At 41.3% G+C, this 23,408-nt stretch overlaps 1 protein-coding gene across 4 annotated transcripts in view; it reads left to right on the top strand.

Annotated features, from left to right (window-relative positions):
* Positions 1-23,408, top strand: part of DPP6 (dipeptidyl peptidase like 6) — a 563,740-nt gene that overhangs the window by 369,525 nt on the left and 170,807 nt on the right. For all 4 annotated transcript variants that reach the window (XM_075746658.1, XM_075746660.1, XM_075746657.1 and 1 more), the window contains exons 2-3: positions 12,945-13,059; positions 21,383-21,481. In XM_075746658.1, coding sequence (XP_075602773.1) covers positions 12,945-13,059; positions 21,383-21,481 — 214 coding nt within the window. The remainder of the gene's footprint in view (positions 1-12,944; positions 13,060-21,382; positions 21,482-23,408) is intronic.

The raw sequence follows: 23,408 nt of genomic DNA, 5'->3' as shown, positions 1-23,408 counted from the left end.
GAGAGCTGACAAATGGGATTTCTAAACAAAATGACTTTATATTGCATTACAGAAAACGTTGAGCTGTGCAGGCTGGTAGGAGGGAGAGTCCTGCTTCTCATTATGATTCAACATTATCTTTCACTGATAATAGCCTTTCTGTAATCAAAGAAGGTAAAAATAAAATGTATGTTGCTGATTTTTTTGTGTGCACTGATGAGCAATACAGTCACAATGTAGTTTTAAATTAAATTCTTTTGTTCTTTTTGTTAATTTGAGTTTGATGGGTTTCCCTGGTGCCAGAGACTAATTTACAGCAGAGAAAATTCCCTTAAATTGATTTTTAAAAATGCACTCACATACACTACATTAACCTTTTCATTCCCTTATGGTATGTGTCAAAGAAAAATGATCCCTGTAACTCTGCTTATTGGAGAGACGCATCTGTAGAGTATATTAATTGGTAGAGTTCCCATTCTGCCTTGGACAGATTTTTCACATGGTAAATGAAATCCTGGCTGTGCTAATGCTCTTCTCTCTCTGTAAAAATACCGGTGCCCCAGCCCCCATCATTTTCCTTCTCCCAGTGCTACATATCTGATCACTTCTGAACTCTTTCATTAGTTATGGAAGAGTTTTATCTTTGAATTTAGATAGGGAGAAGAAAGGCACCAAGGCCCAGGTCCTCAGGAGTGTTTCTGTGCCTGACTCCTGGTGAAGCCACGGGGAATTAAGGATCTGAACACCTCTGAGGACATTGGCCTGTGCATGGTGCAATGTGGTGTCTGCAGCACCGCATGAGAGGGCTCCACGGGGTACTTGGTGGGGAAATCTGTACTGGAAGGTTTGTTACAGCGTCACATGAGTTTAGGATGTCTTTAAGTCTTGCAAAGTGAGTGAGATGGACAGGGAGATGAAGATAAAGGACCTTTTTAGGTGTGTTTAGATCAGGAGATAATCTCAAGCTCTGCTGAGCACTGTAGGGAAATGAGGACATGGCTCTCTCTGCCTGCTGGGTCTGTTAAGACCCCTTAATTTCAGAAGCAAAACCCTGTTTCTTGAGACAATAACAGGTTGGTGAGGTGCGGAGAAGCTGCTCCTTTCTTGGACACTTGCCTTTTTCCTTCTCATCTCTGGAGCATTTTTTCATGGGAGGCAATGAAACTGCCACACACTAGTCATTGTGTCTGCTTGGCTGATTTTTCTCTTTTCAAATCCTAGAGCGTGCTTAAATCAATATTATATCCCTACATTTATCTTCAGTTTCAAATAAAAGGGGACCTTTCTAACACATGCTCTCTCACTTTTGACGTCAGAGTTACAAAATTAAAAAAGAGAATTTTGGTTACAGAGGAAATTTTATGGCTTGAAGCCAGTGAAAAGCAGACAGATAAACCAGCAGCATGATTCAGGAGAAGAGGTGCTTTTGTCAGTGCTGTTGAGATGCTAACACGAATTGTGCCGGGAGATTAAAAATGATCATGGTAATGCAGTGGCTTTGCTGCTGGGTGGCATTGACCCTCATGAAATAGAGAAAAAAAAATTGCAATTTGTGTGTCAGTCGGTTTTGCTTTTTATTTTTTGACTGGGAAGGTGGATGTCTCAGTTCCATTCTGTAATTCACTTACTGAGTCTTAGGATTGTAGTGAATTAAGGATATTTCTTTCAAATGAAAAATGAGCAAGGAAAGTGGTTTTTTGATACAAAGAGTCATGCTCCTGTAGTGTCATGCCACAGTTAACACAACCCAGTATGAGAAAGAAAGTTGGCATCTTGCTTTCCCAAGGAAAAATGACTTACTGTTTGCTGGTTGTGTTTACAGCCGCCCAGAAAGTTTTGAAAATGAAAATAAACGACTTTGCAAAGCTCTTTGTAATGTGCTGTGAGAACCCTAGTAAAAATAGAAATCAATTAAAACAGACCAAGCATAAGACTCATAAACCTTTGGAGACCTTGGAGTCACTTTGCCTGACAGCAGCAGTCGGTGCTGAGCCAGCCCACTGGCATCTCAACGCCAAAAGCCCGAGTACCCTTGGGAGAGCCGTAATTCTTCAGACCACAGTTTTCCTAAGCTAGAGCTGGACAAAGGCCAGGGAGAATTAAGACTTTTTTTTTTTTTAAAACTTCATGAACATAAAATCAGGATATCCATGAAGTGGCTTCTGGTTCAATAATATCTGAGAAAAGCCCAAGCAAATCCCTCTAGGAGAACGGAGATGTCTCCCAGCTATTTTGAGGACAGTGTCACAGCCTGTGGATTCTGCGCCCTGCCTCATCATCCAAGCAACTCTCAGGTTGCTGCTAGCCAGCAAGAAATAGTTACCATTATAAAAATGGGAAAGACGGTTGTGTCCCTTGCTCCTTACTTCTGCGTGAGTGACGGTATGAGCTCAAGCAAGCACTTTTCCTTAAGAGTGAGAATTGCAGAACGGAGGGTGAGCTGGGGGCTGTAGTTTAGGCTTAGGATTTGGGATTCAGGTGAAGTTTAGGGCTGCACTTACATGGTGAAGTAACCTGGAGGAGCACGTGGGCCCAAGCGTAGGTATCACTGGTGGCGTTTGTCAGCATGCCCCCAGCATGGGGTTGGCCCATGACGAGCAGGGCTGTCCCAGATCTGCCGCCGGAAAGACTGGGGTTTGGGGTGGTCATGCTCACTGCAGCGTAAGAGGGTTTGGCTGTTGAGGGTGAGAGGCATGCTTTGCCCATTGCCCTTGGGACAGGAGAACAGATTTTGATTTGCTTTATTTACTGGTTTTTATGTACTTATGAAATCAGGATTGGAAGATTCAGGAGATGAGAAGATGGGGAGAGATACTAAACAAAAAGATCTTGGCTGTACAGGCAGGAGAGAAGGGTACTTAGCTGGGAGAGAAAAGCTTCCATTCTGTGTCCTACTCAAAGAACTGCTAATGTCTTTTCATTTAAAATCATTTAAAGCTTGTAAAATACAAGCCCACACTTACACATTTTTTTTTCCATTGCTCAACATATTGTTAAAATTTGTATCAGAGAAGAATATTCCTTCTGTAGTTTTCCATTAAAATCTTGGATACACACTACAGGTGGAAACCCAGCAGTAGAGAACCACACATCAAATATGACTTGAGTGTTTTGGCCTTTGATCCTAGAAACAACAGAAAATTAAAATTCTCTTAAAGGTAAAATAAAAGATAATTAGCATTTTAGTATAAATATTGCTACAATAATGAATAATGCAATAGCGTTGTCTTTGAAACATCCATACATCAAACAATTTCTATTTTTCAAAACAGTAAATGGTTGGTGCTTGAAATAAAAGTTGTGTAAAAGATGTATAAAAATTATCTGTGAATTGTAGCATACAGAATAACTCTGGAGTTATGGGCACTTTACACACCTTTTACAGATGCTTGAGAAATCCAGCACCATAATCTGATTAATTTATGAGATATGGAAATTATTAAAGGACTCAGACATGCTACTAAAAATGTTGTTATTGACTTCAATAAAGGCAGGTTCTGGTTTAAAATGGGGAAGAACTTTTCTCTGTCGTGAGATCCTACTGGCTGCTTTGAGAGATTTTTTTTTTTTCCTGCTGAACTCAGCTTTTACGTAAAAGACACATTGCTCGAGTCCCACAGGGAACAGAAATGTGTAATTTTTACTGGTTCTTTACTAAATTTGGAGAGTGTTTTAGCACACAAAAGAGATTTTATCATCACATGCTTGTTAGTTTGGACATTTTTCTTTGTTGAGTAAGTAAAAGCATATTATGTTGTGTCTCATCATGAAGATTCAGGTAATTTTCATTGCTTTTGAAATCCCACTGTTATGGGCTCTGATCAAATGTTCTCTCCCCCCAAAAAGCTCTGAATTGTCACTGCAGTCTCCTCCTCCCTGCAGTGCCATCCCACACCATCCTCTTGCCCTTTGGTCTGTCCATGTCCGTCACCTCCCCATGTAACTCCAGGACTCATGGGAGTTAAGCCTCTCTCTGATCTGGTTTACCCAACTTCTCCCACAGCTGCAGGACCTTCAGGAGCTGTCACCTTGCAGCCCTCATGCTGGCTAGCGACCTCATCTGAAATCACAGAATCATAGAATCATGGTTTGGGTTGGAAGAGTCCTTAAAGCCCAGCTAGTTCCAACCCCCTGCCATGGGCAGGGACACCCTCCACTAGACCAGGTTGCCCAAAGCCCCATCCAACCTGGCCGTAAACACTTCCAGGGATGGGGCATCCACAGCTTCTCTGGGCAACCTGTGCCAGTGCCTCATCACCCTCACAGCAGAGAATTTCTTTCTAACATCTAATCTAAATCTCCCCTCCTTCAGCTTAAACCCATTCCCCCTTGTCCTGTCACTCCATGCCCTTGTAAACAGTCCCTCACCATCTTTCCTGTAGGCCCCTTCAGGTACTGGCAGGCTGCTCTAAGGTCTCCCCAGAGCCTTCTCTTCTCCAGGCTGAACAACCACAACTCTCTCAGCCTGTCTTCATAGGAGAGGTGCTCCAGCTCCCTGATCATCTTTGTGGCCTCCTCTGGACTCTCTCCAACAGGTCCATGTCTTTCTTGTACTGTGGATCCCAGAGCTGGACACAGTACTGCAGTTGGGGTATCACAAGAGCGGAGTCGAGAGGCAGAAGCCCCTCCCTTGACCTGCTGGTCACACTTCTTTTGATGCAGCCCAGGATACAGTTGGCTTTCTGTGCTGCAAGCGCACATTGTCAGGTCATGTTGAGCTTCCCATCCACCAACACCCCCAAGTCCTTCTCCTCAGGGCTGCTCTCAATCCGTTCTCCTCCCAGCCTGTAGCTGTGCTTGGGATTTCCCCAACCCACATGCAGGACCTTGCACTTGGCTTTGTTGAACTTCATGAGGTTTGCACAGGCCCACCTCTCCAGCCTGTCAAGATCCCTCTGGATGGCATCCCTTCCCTCCAGCGTGTTGACCACACCACACAGCTTGGTGTCATTGGCAAACTTGCTGACGGTGCACTTGATCCCACTGTCTCTGTCACCGACAAAGATGTTAAACAGTGCAGGTCCCAGTACCAACCCCTGAGGAACCCCACTTGTCACTGATCTCTACTTGGACATCAACCTGTTGACTGTAACTCTTTGTGTGCAACCATCCATCCAATTCCTTATTCACTAGTGGTCCATCCATCGAATCCATGTCTCTCCAATTTAGAGACAAGGATGTCATGCCGGACAGTGTCAAATGCTTTGCACAGGTCCAGGTAGATGACATCAGTTGCTCCCATCATCCTATATGAAGTGATGATGAGAGAAATGTATTTGGAACAGAAAGCAGCTGCTGAATTTCGGATAGTATTGGTGGATAGTGGTTGACATGATAGGTTGTACTGAGCATGCTTCTCTCTTTCTTTCTGTTTTCTTATTTCCCCACATAAAGCTTTGTGCATGTAGCTTTACCGCGTGTTAATGAGAGTTACATATGTCGACCAACGGAGGATTGACCCTCTCCTAGCCCCCAGCTGCTTTAATTCACACATGAATTCATATAATAATTACTGTATCACAGAAGTATTTGCAAGTAACCCAGCAAGGTAATTTTTACTTTCTTAGCACGCAGTGCAATTTCTGCATCCTGAGTTTGATGGACACCTCAGGAGAGTGCAAAATGAAATTGATAAACCCATTTTCTTCCCCCCCGTGGTACACACCGTTTTCATATTCCTCTTCCCACCATCTCTGCAGCATGGCAACCTCAAAACTCAGCTGTCTTCATGGCTCTTTCTCACATTGTTCGCAAACAAATTATTTAGGAATTAAATTTTGTTCACCTCATGTTTTCCTTCCTGTACCATTTAGAAACAAATTATTCACAAACTAGATTACAGAAAAAACGAATGCCTAGGACTTAGTAAAATATAATATTAAACAGAATTTCTAATGCTGTCTTTCTAGCCAGGGAGATTAGACACCTCACTACTTCCCTTATCACAAGTTCTTCCTCGGTGTTCAGAGTCATAAATTGAATGATATTTTCTTTTTCTGAAATACAGTTTCACTAAAAATTGTAATTGCCTTTTTACAAATGTAAGCAGAATGGCATTTTGTTGGAATTAGGAGAGACGACAAAGCTGAGAGGTGGTTTCTGCAGGCTCTCAAATCTTGCAGAGTAGCTTCTTTTCTCATTTGTTGAGATCATAATTCTTCAAGAAATAGAGTAGAGAGATGTCCTCCTGGCATGCCTTGGCAACATGACTTTTTGCAGATGCTTTCTGCATGGGTATGAACTCTTTTAAGACTTGCATGTGTGTTGTGTCTCGGTTTGGAGGGAGCCAGGCTGTCAGAGCATTATCATGGAAAAACTGGAGTTAAGCAAGTGCTGTGGCATACAGGGGTCCTGTGATCAGTGATATAATCTGTGGCATTTGGGCTTGCCAAACCTTTTCACGGATCTGATGATAACACAGACTCTCATGAAATAAAATTCTAAGTGTCAAACTAAGTTTTACTGGTGCCATGGCAGATATTTCACCCAAGGAGATGATTTGGATCTGTTTTAGTGGATGAATGTATGTGCTTATATCAAACAGTGAAATAAAATCAAAAAGAAATGCTGTTGATTTTATGGGCTCTGTCACTATTGGGAATGGATCTTTAATTATGACTTGAATTACAGTAGCAGCTAAGGGCCCCTGTGAGGATTCGCAGTCCCGCTGCGCCAGGTGCTATAAAAACATCTAGGTTACAGGAGATGAATGAACCAAACGGATGGTGGGAAAGTGAAGAAAATTAATAAGATGACATTAAATCAAGACCATCACAGTTCTTGGCTAAAAGTATCTGTAATCGCATATGTCGTGTGTCGTACACACGTACAATATTGCCATCTCCTTTCTCCTGGCCGTGAGTCAGAAGATGGCCATGCCCTTGGCTGGAGCCACTCTTAGTGCAACAGGTCCAGCTGGTGTTCGCAGCTTGAAATTTTGTCACCTTGACAATAGACTCCTGGCAGGATTTCAGAGTCTCTGTTCCCAACTTCTGGTTTATTTTGGAAATTCCATGTAGTCACTCTGTCCCTAAGCACTAGGAATAATTTGGGAACGTTTCAAATGGCAGCGCTGCTTATTTATACATTGTAAGGGGGTAGGAGGATGTTGCAGTGGGGTTACTATACTTGGGTACAAAAGTCATGTGAGATGCCAGTTCAAAATACAGAGATGCTGAATTAATCTTTTAGTGCTGTTAGGTCTGGAGATGATCCAAAACTGTTTCAACATAATACTCATAAAAATGATGAGAAGTTATTAAATATCCATTTCTGCAATACAGTACAGCTAGGAATTCCAGATATTACTGTATTTAGATCTTTTTACAGATTTTTCTTTTTAATTTAGAAGCAGCACTGGGTTTCATTTATAGCTGACACAGACTGGCTTTACTCCAGTGGAGCCAATGATCTGTGTCAGTCAGTGCTAGCTGAGGATCTGGTGCCTTCTGCTCTAAAACTGTGGAAGACCCATCATCTGTTAAAGCTAACACTTAGGTGTAAGGTGCAGATGGCATTCGTTTTCTCCTATCGCTTTGTAATAGAAACATGTGAGACTGAGAGCTCTATCGAAGCATAAAATATGCAAGGTTTATTTTTACAGAGAGCTGAGTGAAAATTGTGAGAGGAGATGGAACTACAGGGCCAAAAGGAGTGGGTTTAGGACATTCATAAAAAAGAGCCTCCCAGAAATGCGGGGCAGGATAGCATCTTGCATTCTGTGCAGCGTAAAAGATTTTTGCTGGGGAGTAGACAGCAAAGAGATTAACTGTTATTAAGTCATTGGTCCCTATTAGTAAAAGCATTTATTATTACCAGAAGATGAAGAAAAATATAACATAGTTGTCTTTTATCACCGCGACAGGCAGGGTGGTTTTATCCCTCTGAATCTTTCTGTTGGGGTTTTGCAGGAAAGCCCACATACACACCGTGCCTCATTTGTAAAAACAAACTAAGTTTTCATTCCTCTCACTCTAAAGTGTCACCTTTAGCATCTGAACAACTGAGTTTGATGTGGCCTCAGGCTCAGGCTCTCGGAGTATATCTGCAAACCGATTGCTATTCAGCATCACACTTCAGCTGGAGCACAGCTCAGGGTGGTCTGCAGCAGCAGGAGGGACGGGAGGTGAGTCGGGAGGAGAAGGGAAGGAAAGAAAATAAGTTTAAAAAAAACCCCAAAACCAAACAAAAGTAACTCAGCTTGAATTCAGAGATGAGAAGGATGCACTTACGTGCTTATTATTGTTTATCTGTATTATGATACCGCCTAAGTTCTTTAGTGATTGAGGTTTCTACTGTGCCAGGCAGGGTACCAAAACTGATTCCTGCCCATAAAGAACCTCCATCCTAAATTTAAGGCAGAAGAGCAGCAGAGGATCCAGACAGGCGGAGGAGTGCGATGAGACAGTAAGGCAGTATCGATCAGCAGTATTAGCAGAGGTCTCAGCAAACCTCCTGCCATAACCACTGCCATAGTTTACTGCCATTATCATTGCAATTAATGTTTCTTTTTTTGCAACACAAGGTTAATAATCTAACCATATGAATTACCCATTCTTCATCTCATTTGTTGTACTGTTTAGCAGTTTTAATCTGCTGCAATTTTGTATTATAAAGAACTAATTAACAGCAAGATTATTTTTCCTCTGAACATCATAGGAGGTTATTTAGTTAAAATTTAGAAACAAATAAAAAACCAGTAAGAAGCAGAGCTTGCAAGAATGGCAAGTATGGAACCCAGACAAAACCACTGCTATAAACCCCATCCTGCCTCCTCTGAAGCCAATAAAACATCTTGCACTTGCTTTTGTTTCGTACCATTAATTTTGTGGGTTTTCTTTTTTTTCTTTTCCTTTTCTTTCTGATTTACAATGGTGTAACTGAGACTAGAGCTCAGCCTCCTGTCTGCAGCTGTGGCCCAGTGTGACCTGCTTCGGCAAGGGCCCTCACGTACAGCACAGGTATCTGGAATGTATATATTCCAGGATAACACATCTAGGTTTTATTGTTATTGCACAAAAGCGCACCTCCGTGTTGAAAAGGACTAAGAGGCCCACCATGACCATCCCTGCATTGATCCGTCAGAGATTTTGGTCCAGGATGTATAGCTTAGATTAAATAATACCAATACTTGACAAGCGATGTCTATATTGTCCTTCTTTCATTTAGCAATACAGACATGGCTATTGAAAAAAAAAAAAGAAAAAGGTTGTGCTTGATGAGTTTTTGTTTTAAGAAGCTATGATATTATTGTAATATGGCCACCGTGCTGGCAGACTTTTGGCAGGTTTCAAATAAACATGCCAGAAATAATTTTTTTGACAGCATCTTGGACTGGAGCATATCCAGCCTTCATCCACAATGTGTCAGTACAGTGATTCTTTCACAGGCAGGAAAATATACCATCAGAGATCTGTATTTTAGAGTCTTAAAATACTGTAGATGTCTAGATTTATGGCCTCAAAGTCAACTTCACAGGTGGGTAGTGTTATTTTTCAGTCATAAATGAAGAAGAAAGTGATAACATTTACAGTTTTTAATATGCAGCATCAATGAAGTGTGCTTATGTTAAAACCTGAGGTAACATCTGTTTTACTTTCCTAATCCAAAACCAATTAAGGTTTTATGTAAGAGAAAGAAGGGGGTGGAAAACAAACAGCAAAGGGAAAAGGGAGAAAAAACAGGCTGAAGGGCTTTAGCTTGCTTGCAGAGGTCATGCAGGCGTTATATTAGTTCTTCACGAGAAGCAGAGAGCAGGTGACTCCTAATGATGAGTGGCTTTGTTTTAATGTTTGTTTTCAGCAGAATCATTTTGTCAGACCAGAAATTCTGCTTGCCTGGTTTGTGTCCATTTGTGTAATATGCTCAGATTTCAGTATTAAAACCAAAGTGGTATCTTTAGGGTTAACAGCCATGGGTCACGAAGGGTATCTGCTTGCTGGTTGGTTTAGATCTCTGTATTTACATCGGCAAGCTGGGATCTTTCAAGAATGGGCAAATTATGGCTATATTTGCTGTGCGCTGGAAACAAACCCTTTGAGGTGCCACTTCAAGAACTTTATTATTTTGGGGCTTGAATCTGTACCTGCCTAGGGCTTAATTAAACACCTTCCTGGCTTCGGTCCCAAGCACAGAGGCTTTCCTGAGCAATGTAAATAGGCAGCTGACGTCCACTTGTGGGGACTCCTGTTGAAGGGGTGGGAGTTTGCTGCCAAGGGCATGGGCTATCGGGGACCGGTGGTGGGGCTGTAATCCCCTGGATGTAAAAGCTCGTCACAGTGACACAGCAACATCCCTCTGGAATGAAAAGAAATACAGATAGGAGAGATCTCAGCTGTTGGTGTTAGCATATATATGGTAGGATGTGTGTGCAGCAGATTTACTATAAGTGATTCCATCGAAAGAGGCTGCAAATGACTGAGAACAAAACTGCTTTACAAACTTGTGCTGAATAGAGCTGTTTACCTTTCTTTGAAATGTCATTTATCTCTTCTTGCTTTTTATCAGGGGAAATTTCCTGATGGAATTTTGAAAATAAAGTGAAAACGTTCCTTTCTGCTTCCTTGCTGTGTATTAAACCCCAAAGTTTTGTTTATGAATAGCTTTCCTCCTCTTGATACACTAGAAATTCCCAGTCTTTTTTTGTCGTGATTTTGCTCAAATATTGATTGGATGACTGAAGAATTAGTGGGACTATGATATGATAATGGATTCGGTGGAAGTATTGATATCCCAAAAGCTTAAGCATGTGTGTGGATTTCTATCACACTGGGACCTATGAATGAGGAAACCTCACCTCGTGCAAGGTTTTATTAAGGTTTTGAACTGTGTCTGGGTTTGTAGATCTAATTCAAGTCTGTGAACGTTTGTTTTTTGTTTTGTTTGGTTTTTTTTTTTTCAAATTTTAAAACTTATGACCATTCTGGGGGGGAGAAGGTCGCTAGATTATTTTCAGGAACGTGACTGTGCCTGTAGTTCTGCCTGCGTCTTACCTCTGCCCTTCAGATGCTGTTAGGGCTTGGCTGGGTAGAAGCACAGTGGGTTCACAAATGCCTCTCCCCCGTTCTCCCGTCGTCCCTCCAGGTCCCACTGTGCCCTCCTGTGAAAGGGAGAATATTTCTGCCACTTACTAAGACGACCTGAATTCTTTTCCTGGCTTTATTTCTCAAATTGTGTGTGACCCTGGGAAAGTCACAGAGTCTCTTTTGAGCCTATTCACATAACCTGAAAAATGGGGACCATAGCAGCTTCCTAAAAAAGGTGTTAGAAGACTAAATTAATTAATATTTGTATTGGTGCTTAGGGCGAAGATACTATAAAAATGCAAATATTTATATTCTTTCTTTTTGCTTGTCAGCAAAATCACATTTCTCAAGGCTCCTGACCTACTTTTCTGATTTTACTCCAGTAAGAATAACAAACTATAAATTTGTTCCTTATAATTATTTTCATTTCAAATAGAAAGCCAAGTACAAATGAGGGGAAGGCAAGGAGAGGAAGGGGTGCTAACCTCTACCCCTCTTTTCCAGAAGGAAGAGAACCATCATGTCTTTTCCAGAACTAGAATAAATAATGAAATACAGATGCTACTTCAGATGTTTAATACCTCAAACCTGACTTTCCATTGCAGATTTATTGCCTTTGTAATCTCCAAACATATTGGAAGAGAGTCTCAACATTATCTTTTTCTGTGAAATGGATTCCTGGTATGGAAAAAGTTGAAAAATATTTTCCAGTGTTTTCTGAAATAAAAACTGTGATGTTCGCCTGACCTGCCCATTCAAATCATGTTGCTGTGTATAAGAAAGACTTAGACTAAGTGAAACAATCTCTCTGACTTACAGAAGAACTTAGTCTATCATCAAGTTTTTTGTTTTCCTGAAAAAATTAAAAAAGAAAAAAAAAAAAGAATCTTTCAAAGAAGTACCAGCAGGTCTGTCTTAGACCCACTATCCCTCATGATATGGAAAATGGGGCAAAAATTCTAAATTGGTGAGGTCAACAAGGAGGAGGAGCATCCAGAGTTGTTCTGGCTGTGAGGCCAGATCTCTTGAGTGAGTTCAGCCTTCCAGGAAAGTGGAGCGCACTGATATTTCATGCAGTTCCTGGGGATGCTTCAATGCGTGCATGAAATCACATTTAATGCACAGTGCTAAGGAGAATCCAGCAAAAAGCATGAAAGGGATAAAGTGCAATAAATGTTTAAGATCTTGTGAATGCAAACACAGCACTTCATAAAAACCTCGGTCTCAAGAGCAGAGGTGCTGTATACATCATAGACAGAACATATGGTACAACCACAGTGAAGTCAAAGCTAATCAGAGAGTAGTGATGGAGCTTTTATTCTGAAGTTTTAAGGATGTGATTAAATTTAATGTATATGCTAGACGTTAAGCCTGTCTTCATGTCCTTAGACCTACCAAGCTAGGAATGCATGCAAGATGGCCTGAGGAGATGTGAAGTTTTCTGGGAAAGCAGAAGAATTCACCATGGGGATATCCTTATTGATTTTATCTCCATACATGACCCTGTGAATTATTTATCTTCCTGTATTATTCTCTGGCATCTTATTATAAAAGTCTTTTGAAAGTTACTGTAAAGCTCTTTATTCTCAGACTTAATGAGGGTTGGTAGGAAATTGGCTTTTGATAAGTGAGTTTGGATGAGTGCTGGCGTGGGCGGCTGGTGCCCGTATGCGAGGAGGCAATGGGGAGTGTGGGTTTCACTGCCGAGCATCCTATGGGTGCATTGCATTTATTCATTCTGTAATACGGCTTGGTGTGGATTCAATTAATACCTCAATGTATTATAACGGCATGAACTGTATTTGGCTTACGGGCTTCACCTCCCATGGTCTCAGGGTGCATGGTGTAGTTCTGCGGACATACGTTGCTGTCTGGATTCTGCTGTTTGTTTCCTTGTCTAAGTGCCTTTTCTAAATGTTCACTTTCCTTTGATGTTTCTAGGAGCTGGTGGGGAGTAATCCTCCTCAAAGAAACTGGAAAGGAATTGCAATTGCCTTACTTGTTATTCTCGTTATCTGCTCCCTGATTGTCACCTCTGTTATACTCCTGACACCAGGTATTTATAATTTTTAACTCACTTCCATTCTGTTCTCCTGTAATTTTACACTTCCTGTGTAAAGGGATTGCAAACTGACTGCAAATTTAACATCAAAGGAATTATCCTTCCTGTTCTTTCGCTTGATGTGAGATGAGTTCAAGGCCGTTCTTGTGCAGATTGTTTTAGAGTTTTACATTTAGATTCTAAGATCAGGGCTGCTGTGCTGAAGGTACAAGGCTGAAACTTGGTTGCCTAAACATAGATGAGGAGCGTCATTTTAGATGTGCCAGGGTGTAAGAGACATCTACACAGGGCAGTCAGTTAGGACACAGGAATTCCTGAAGTTCGTGCCATGTGGAGCAGCATCTCCAGTTGGGTGGCATATCCTAGAGCATCTAGAATGGCATTACATGCCTATGCTTAGGCACCTAAATCCCATCCCATTCAGCTGGATTGATTTTAAAATCAGACCATAGTGTTCCAGCTTTACAAATTAATTCCAGATAACTATGTGCCAGATAGATAGCACTTAACCACAGCAAATAATTAGTAACTTCCCAATAAAGGATTCTCGAAGATAATCCCCTTACCGAGTTTCAGCAAAGTTCTGTGCATGTAACCTCTGTAAATTACTTCTCTTACAGTAGCTGCTGAGGTTGTAGACTTGAATTTTAATGTGATATCATTATGATTATTGATTATTACATATTTATACAGCCCTGTAAATTTCCATGACTGCTTACGGAGTAGAAATAATGTTTCTCGGCTCTTAGAAGATTGATTTGAATACGAAAAGACAAACGAATGAGAGACGAGACATAGAAAAGAGAATTCAGTGTCAGAAAGGGTTAGGAGCTGCAAAACACAGAAGGTGGCAGAAGGTCCCCTGCAGAGGGACGTGGAGGAGAAGAAAAGGGGCTCCTTCTTGGATGAATACATGTGAGTGATTCTAGGGGACAGCAGGACAGAGCACAGGGCTGAGGAGGAGAACAGAGGCAAGGGAGAAATGAAACCAGAGGAAACGGAAAGAGCGCAGGATGGTGAAGTGGAAAAACGAGATGGAAGTTGTGCGGCAGAAATTTCCAGCTTGTAGCGAGTGAACTGACATGCAGTTCAGCAGATGTGGACTGCCTTCCCTGACACAATTCTTATTCCACAGTCCTGCTGTGTGGTAGACTGGAGACAGTGATAAATCAAGAAGTACAGGACTGCACTGAGTTAATTTGAAAATGAGTGAAACAATCACTACATTACCGTTTTGGTTATTTATTGTCATGCTATGTTCAGTTTATTTCATTCTGTCCTGAAGTTTTCAATGTAAATTTAAGTGGCACATGGTCATGCCAGAGTAATTAAGTAATTAAATTAATTAAGGTTAAACTTAATTAAGGATCATTTTTTAAATTACTTTCACTAGGGTTCAGATTTAAAACCTTTGGACAGTGCAGTTCATCTGTGAGATGTGTTGGGGCATGGTCTGTGGAGTGTACTCACATCAGGCACTACTTTCTTGCAGTGGCAAATATCATCCCTTACCCATTAGGTATGGAAATGTCACCATCTATTTTATTAAAGTGCAGTCCCAGATTTTTCAGAAATGTAGGCTGAAGCCTAGATTCCTACAGCCATACTTGTGGGCTTCAAGAAGCTGTCAGTGGCTCGCACTGCATGAATGAGACCATGAGTACCACTTCCATCGAAAAGCAAGATTCCATATAGATGGATACGTGGGGAGAAGCATAAACATACCTGTTCAGTCCTAAATACAGTCTAAGTCACAAGACTTTCCTTTTATGTGACCACATGTAATAAGGATTAATTTATAAGGATGATCAGAGCGGTATCTGGTGAGGACTTAGCAGCTCTGGTTTCAATTGTGGGCTCCACTATAGATGTCATTTAGGTCTTCTGCTGAACCCTGCTCCCACTTGTTCATAGAGAAAATCACACATAAATTCAGTAATGACTATTATGACTATAGATACTGCAGTGCTGTTGTCCAGGTAAGTGCCTAGATAGAAAAGGTGTACTGAGCACTGAGACCCTGTAGTTAATGTTCTCTAATTTAGGAAGACACAAGTACATATGGGTTATTATGATGACTTTCTATTTGATGTAGTATGAAGTGGGAATGTGAAATACCCACATTCAGTTGTAAATAAAATTTACAAGTGTATTTGTGTGTTGATATTTGTATATGCATACACAAAGACATTCTCAGTTTGGGATATGTATGTGTATGCATGTATACACATAAATCACATGGTTATTAGTATGTACTTAGCAACAACGCCAAATAGCACCATTGAGAGAGTCTCTGTGCTTAAAACTTATGAATATGCAAAGTAATTTTCTGTGCTAAAATTTCCATTCATGTTTTTTTAGATTTCTAATTACCTGATCTGATGGTAAACTGGGTTTGGGTTGTTTTTTTTTTCCTTGCTGACATTTCAGAACTGTGTCCTACATGCAAATACAAAAACTCTCAGCTCAGTACTGCTTCTGGTTTTATTATGGATCCAGAGCGCTTCATGGTGAGACTCTGCCAAGGGTAAAATCAGATAGCTTAGGTTGCTGCTGTGGCTTGGCAGCAGCTGAGTCAGTCTTCTCTTGGGCCACTGGCCCTGCAGCTTGTTACGAGGACACACTATGGCAGAGGGTAACACGAGGCTCATTTCACGGGCATTTCCCACCAGCCAGTGCTAAGTGAGACATTGAAGCTAGCTTGACAAACGTAAAAAGTATTAAATTACTAATCCTGACTGGGGATAGCACTTCCCAACAAGGTATGAGTGGGAAAGATGGAGGAGTCCAAAAGGAGCAGCAGAGTCTGCATTTGCCTGCCATAAAATAGGTCACTGGAAAAACAAATGTTTATCCTTTGACAGCCAAACTGAAAAATAAATGATGGATATTTGAATGAGAGGCAACGAAGGGACAGGGACAAGGAATGAAGGAGGCGAAGCAGTTTTGTGGATGTTCATGAGATGAGTTGCTGCTGCCAACTGTGAGAGCGGCATCAGAAAAAAAAAGAATAAAAACCTCTTCACTAGAAATCTCTCAAGCAAGGTGATGCAGTCTGGCATGGTGTCATGGTTTAACCCCAGCTGGCAACTAAGCCCCACGCAGCTGCTCGCTCACTCCCCCCATGGAGGGATGGGGGAGAGAATTGGAAGAGTAAAAGTGAGAAAACTCGTGGGTTGAGATAAAGACAGTTTAATAGGTAAAGCAAAAGCCGTGCACACAAGCAAAGCAAACCCAGGAATTCATTCCCCACTTCCCATGGCAGGCAGGTGTTCAGCCATCCCCAGGACAGCAGGGCTCCATCACACGTAACAGTGACTTGGGAAGACAAACACCATCACTCCCAAAATCCCCCCCTTCCTCCTCCTTCCCCCAGCTTTATCTGCTGACCATGATTCATATGGTGTGGGATATCCCTTTGGTCCCTGGGGTCAGCTGTCCCGGCTGTGTCCCCTCCCAAGTCCTTGTGCACCCCCAGCTACTGGCTGGTGGGGTGGGGTGAGAAGCAGAAAAGCCCTTGGCTCTGTGTAAGCACTGCTCAGCAGGAACGAAACCATCCCTGGGTTATCAACACTGGTTGCAGCACAAATCCAAACCACAGCCCCACGCTATCTACTGGGAATGAAATTCACTCTGTCCCAGCCAAACCCAGCACACGTGGGGAGAGCACAATTCTTGAGAATACTGCAATTTCATTTTAAGTATTCCTTCTGATGATAATGTTGGAGTCCATCCTGATACTGTCCTGCTAGTACAAATATCCTTTTGAATTTTATCTCTGAATTCCTTACTCGTACCTGTCTATCTAAGCCCTCTCCCTGGCTGGGAAAACATTACTCTCTAAGTGTTTTGCTTTTGTTTTGAAGGCCTGTTTTGCAGTGCAACACCAAGGGATGCAGTGCAGAGGTGCTCTAAACCCAGTGCTGAACATCATGTTAGGCTAGGCTAGGCTAGGCGAGGCTATGCTGTGCTATGCTATGCTATTTTATTTCTACAGAGAATAATTTTGGGCATGTATGGGATAAAGTGCAGCATGCAGGCTTCTAGTCCATGTTCAGACAAACAAAAGTGTTTAACTGGACCCACAACTTGCATCATGATGATGGTATTTCCCAGTACTGTGAAAGTCAGGGTAGTTGCTTGGGTAGTCTCCTGTAAAACCAAGAGTGAGTGGTAGAGTTCGGAATAGGGAAGGTTTGCTTAACACAGCAGATAATGATCAAGATATTTAATAACTGAGGAAAAAAAGAATTTATATATTTCTTCAAGAGTCTTTTGCAAATGAGCCCAAACCTTTCAAAAAAGTTTTAACTCTGGATTCAGCTGCAGAAAGGCTGAAATCCCTACAGGTCTGGGTTTCTCAGAGGCAGGTCATTCAACCTTCTTTCAGATGAGCTCATGAATTAGGAACAGCGCTCTCTGCATTCAGCAGACATTGTAATTGCAATAACAGTGCTTTATTGCTAGCTAACATTTTGGTCTTATTTTATAAAATCCTAATAAAACTTCAGCATTTCTATGATTTGTATATCCTTTGGTATTCTAGAACAACATTCTCAAAAGAAGCAGTAACCGGGAAAAGCTTGCATTTAATTACACTACAGTATACCGCATGCACACAATTGCCTACACTGAAGGACTCACTCCGATTTTGTGTGTGTGTGAGTCCTGCCATTCCACCCACCTTTGCAAAATGTGAAGCTATTTATACAAATGATAAAAGTGTGGGACTCCACCTTCCCTGTTTGGCAGTTGCTCACTTGTTGCAGCATATGGCACCTGTAGGGATCCCGTCCTAGCAGTGCTGTGTGCATTTGTACAAACACATGCAATCGTTTGTAGCTATGCATGTATGCACACACAGATATCAAAGCTGAAGAGAGGACCCAATCCTATAGAAACCAATCCTACAGAAATTTTGATTATAAAAAACCTCCTCAAAATTCTATTAGACATTTTGCTTGCAGAAAGGCTGCTTTCCAGTCCCCTCTATTTGGAAATGCGGGCAAACAAGGACTTTTTGCACATCTATTCCTGATATTTAAAGCTTTTTGGAGATATATATCAAGTTTGGTCCTTTCAAGTCTGACCTTTAGCTGAAAAAAAACCAAGAAAGTACACCCAACTCTGTATTAAAATTTTTGCAGAATTCATAGGAAACTTTTTTCAGAGATGATACTGAGGTAGTCATTGCATAGCATTAATTCACAGCACGCTGTCAGCCAGCCAAGTGCATCACCTTGTAAGCTTAGTATGACTTTTGCTAGTCGGAAAGAGCAAGGAAATACCCTGTGACCAGCTGTGCAGGAGTGTAATTTGTTCACAATTTCTACGTTTAAATGTATATTATATGCCATTAAAAAAAGTAGGATTTTACAGAAAAGAGAGAGAGGCTGCCTGTTTGCCTTGTCTGGCCACTGCCTTGTGGGTACAGGGAGGTTGTCTGGGGGAAAAGGGGCTCAGGTTTGCTCAGGGATCGTGCAGGTGTGCTGAGGTGGGAAGGGAGCTCCTGGTGTGCTGGGTCAGGCTTGTTGAGAGGTGGACATTCGCAGGCACGCACAATAGCCCAGGAGGTGCGTGAGAAAAGCATCTGGTGCTGACCTGTACTGATCCCTAGGGATGACAGAAAGAGAGGTGGGCACCCAAAAGTGACTGAAACCTTCTCACCCTTCAAGCAGCCTCTGGGCATTGCTGGAGTTGAGAGGAAGCTTGGAAGAAAGGATTGGTACTGCAGAGGCAAAACAGGCCGCTCGTAGCCCTTTTCCCTCCTGTCTTGAGTTTTCTGGGGGCTTGGAGGATCTTTGTTCTGTTTGTGGTCTGGAGAGCAAGGTTTTATCAATTCAGCGCTGACTTCAGGAATGAGGTGCAGACAGATGAACCCAAAATGTCTGGCCAACACAGGGTTCCCATCATGTCTTTAATATTGAATTAAAAATAAAACTGACATCGTTTCACTTGGTTCTCTTAGCATGTATCTTTGCTGTTTGGATGGTGGGTTTCAGCCCGGACTGGCTGTGTCCATCCTGCACAGAAAGAGGGCATGAGAAGGGCTTCCCACCCTGCCCCTTCCCAAATCTTCAACGCAGAGGTTTGCTTGTGCCTGTCCATATGCCCTCATGGTGGGGAAGAGGGTGTCCGTGTTCCTCGCGGTGGCATTTAGGAAGTGGCTTCTGAAACAGCTGTAAGCCCAGGGCTGTACGTGAGCTCCGACCTCCTGCTCTGCACCGCTTGATCTCCCCGGGTATCCAGTGCTGGCACCTTGCAACACGGTGGGAGCTAATTGGAACAGTTTCCTGGAGTTCCTCTGACCTATATTTTCCATTTTAATAAATAAAATTATACAGAAGAACTTGGCGTAACGCTGTCACACAGAGGATTTGGCTGAGGACTTGTATTAATGTGTCTTGGTATTTGGAAGCCACATTGAGCACTTCAATCAGACTTTTAAAAAGTATGAAAAATAAAGAATATAATTTAATTTGGTAAAAATGATAGTTTATATTGAAACACCTTTTAGTGGAACAAACATTGTTCGTAGGTAATTTTCAGCGGTCTCAAGTAGCTCAGGGGCTTCAATTTAGTGTAGTTAAGAAGATGTTTTCTCTCTAATGGCTTCAGAGAGTCTGTTTCCACTCTATCTAATCACCAGTGTGTTCAGTGTAACGAGTTCAGTACTAAAAAATTAACTTAAAGATAGCTAAGGCTGCATGATACCAACAGACCGCAGGCATGAGGATGCTGTATTGAGGAGAGGTGCTGAAGCACACACACCTGCTGGGGAAATACTCAGAATGCGACCACACGTGTTCCTTTAAAGAGCAAATGTGTTTAAACTGATTGAAAAGTTTCCATGAAAATATTTTTTAGCAAAAAATTGAATGTTGGAAACAAACTATTCATAGAAGGTGACTGCTTGTCATAACAAAAAAAAAAAAAAATTACTGTTGGGAGAAAAAGGAAAAGAAAGAATATGTTAATCAAAATTGTTGGTTTCATTTTTTTCTCTAAAAATTACAGCTTTGAGAAAATAAAAATCTATTTTCATATTAACTAAGCACCCAGTAGAGGGTTTTGTGATGTAATATATATACTCTACATCTGTAAGGCCCAAGAATCCCTTGATTCAACATAAACACTTCCGTTTCAGCCCCAGGAGTCTCTGTGTTGTGTTCATAAGAATTGTTACATATCGGAGAGGTGGTGATAGAAATGAGAAGTTACAATTTTGGCACAGGAGAAGATGCTAGCTGTGGCAAACTTCAAGTGGAAAAATTAGTTTTATTTCATTTAACTCATGTGTTTAGTCTTGGTGGCATCCTAGATGAGACAGATTTCCTTTTAACAGTAATACAGACACAGACAGAAATCAGTTCTGTATTTTCTTCAGATTGTGCTTTGGATCAGAAATCTGTTGGTAATCTCTGACTGAATCACGAGAAATGCAGAGGGAACTCTATGAAGGACAGCGGAGGAAGATGTACAGCGAGGATTTCTTTGTCGGAAAAGTGGAGTGCCATGGAGTAGAGTTAGGAAGAACGAACTGAATGAAGGACACTGTTTATTACGAATTGATCTTACAGCATCTTAAACTGCCACTCTGATTTTTCCATTTAAAAGCTGTCCAGATTTCCATGTTTGCAAATGAAACTGTATATTCTTGCACTAATAATGAAAATTAGTATGGGCCCGCTATGCAACACCTAAGGATTTAGGGTTATGTCTCATAGATTTTTCAAAAATATTTCTGTACTCAAGTGTCTGATTCCCATGGGAAATCTTTTGTGAATTCCTGAAGTATTCTGTCTGAGCCCTTAGAAGGCTAAATACCTTTCCAGCTATGGTTCTGCATGACACTTTTAAGGAAATAAAAATATAAGCTATAAAAACTTGGTCAGTTTTAGTTGGGTTTTTTGTTTTCTTAATTTAACTAATGATTTCAGAATAGTCATAGTGTTAAGTAGCTTTGATTTCCTTTGGAATAGTCAGCATTATAAAGCACTATGATATCTTTAGGTGTGTTTTCATGAATTTTAAAATCTTTTTTGATCAAGTTTTGTCCAAAAATGTGTGGTTTGGGCCATATCTTTGTCTTTTTGTAGTTGCTGAGTCCAGGCATAAATAATGGAGAGATTTCTGTTTATGAACCACTATGTGGTTCTTTTATAACACTGACAATGGGAAGGGACTTATATGTGATAGAAAGCTTAATGTGGACCATTTCCAAATGAGATATGACATGGCATTATTCACAGTTGCTGTACTTTCAGATACATTTCAAACTAGAAGTAATGGAATTTTGTTTTCAAATGCTTGACAGTTGAAGATAACAGCTTGTCTCAGAAGAAGAAGATAACAGTGGAAGATCTCTTCAGCGATGATTTCAAAATTCATGACCCAGAGGCTAAATGGATAACTGGTGAGTGAGGCATGAATGTGTTGCAATGTCTTTGCTTTGCTACCTCGCTCTCTTGGCGCCTCTTTTTTACTTCCTTCTTTATTCCTCCTGTTCTTTATTTTGCTTCTGAAATTACAGAATCAAGGAGTGGTTGAGGATGGAAGGGACCTCGTGAGATCATCTTGGCCAACTCCCCGCTCAAGCAAGGGCAGCTAGAGCTGGTTGCTCAGAACCATGCCCAAAATTCAATCCTTAAATTCCTATTCCAGCTTTCCTCCTGATAAATATGCAAACACCACTGCTCTGTTATTATAATTTTTTATATAAGGCTTTTCAGTGGGCTCAAAGCTAGGCATTGAAAACCGCAGCCTTTGTCCCAAAGAGCTTCCAGCATTCAGTAGGTGATGCAGCACGTGGTTGGAAGAAGTGGTTGGAGCACTGTCACAGTCATTATTTTCCCATAAACAAAACTTCAGGTTTATGTTCCCAACAGAGAGGTGAAGCATTGCTAAGCAACAGGCGAACAGTGGTCCAGCAGCAGCAGCTGGGCTGGTGCCTGCACACAAGCCATGTGCTCTTTTTATCCTCTGCTGCCTTATGTTTTCTAGTCAGGGGAAAACCAAATAGTACTTGAATTAATGCACGTAGTATTTGCTAGAGTAGAGCTGTTTTGAGGGATGTAGATTCCAGCTCTCGCTGGAAATTGCTGCAGTCTGAACAAGCTTTGGCGAGAATAAAATGATTTGTGGTATGCTGTTCATGTAGGTTCCAGTCCAAGTTCTATTATCACTGAAGTTATTCATTTTTCTTTTGAATTTAATGGGGAACTGGATCGAATCCTTCCTTGTGTTTGGCTTTCCTTGTCTGTTATGCCCATTGGGAACAATTTTAATACCTGTAAGGAAAAGAAGGAGTATTAAAGGGTAGTGCTGACTTCACATGTTCCCCAGCCACCCTCAGCACAGCTGTCTCCAGCTTCTCCCACCAATTCAACTACAGGGGAAAGCAACTGCAGGCGTAGGCACCTTCACAAATGCCGATGGGCAGGAGCTCTTTTTCAGGTTGCGTACTCTGGGGCAATAGTGTTTCCCATAACCACTCTCCGGGAATAAGTGTAGTGGAAATATTAGCTGCATTTCAATTCAGAATTACTTGTCTAGCATCCTTTTTTTTTAGCACAGATATCCCTAATGAGGGAAGAGGTGTTTTACTGAGATCTTTACTGCCGTTTTCTTTATTTACTAGAATATGAGGGGATGATAATGAATTAAATAAACTTTTGCGGGAACAGAGAATGAAGTATTGCCGTAGAGCTATGTATAACATCTTCTCTCTGATGAGTATAGCTTTACATGGATGTAATGCATATTTTCCAGAAAACTGCAGTCTTCTGTGAAAAAAAAAATTCTCATGCTTTTCCAATTATGATCACATACTAGTGCCATATAAATTTTTATTAAGACTTGAGTGTTTTAAAATCAATCTCCGTCCTCCCATGTACTCTCACTGACTCCAACACAATTTAACATCAGTCTCTTGCCTGATCTGAAATCACTAAAATATTGTTTCTGTAAAGTACAAAGCACAAAGTAGTACTGTGCAAGCATGCATAGATATTTTAGAAGGACTTGTTCTGTTGCTGTGCTACTAATACCACTGATACTGGTACAGAAATTTTATGAAGCCAATAGATATTCTGTAGATTTACCCAAGGGTGACTTTGCATTTAAGGGCAAGCCGCTAATCCGCAATGTCATTCATCCAAGGACCGAAAGCCATTTTATAACATTAATTACTTTTCTGCATTATACTTGCTTTTCGCAGCTTTCTCTAGCTAGCTAAGTAGTGAAATCTTGATTAAGGTCCCTGATAATCAAGTTGAAAGACCAGTAGCCCGATTCCCAAGCTCACATTGCTATTGGTCTCTTATTCTCAGTTTTTAGAATGC

Source organism: Balearica regulorum, chromosome 2, assembly GCF_011004875.1.
Source record: "Balearica regulorum gibbericeps isolate bBalReg1 chromosome 2, bBalReg1.pri, whole genome shotgun sequence".
NCBI lineage: Eukaryota > Metazoa > Chordata > Aves > Gruiformes > Gruidae > Balearica > Balearica regulorum.
Note: the sequence above shows the minus strand (reverse complement) of the source record. Positions and strands in the feature narration are given on the sequence as shown.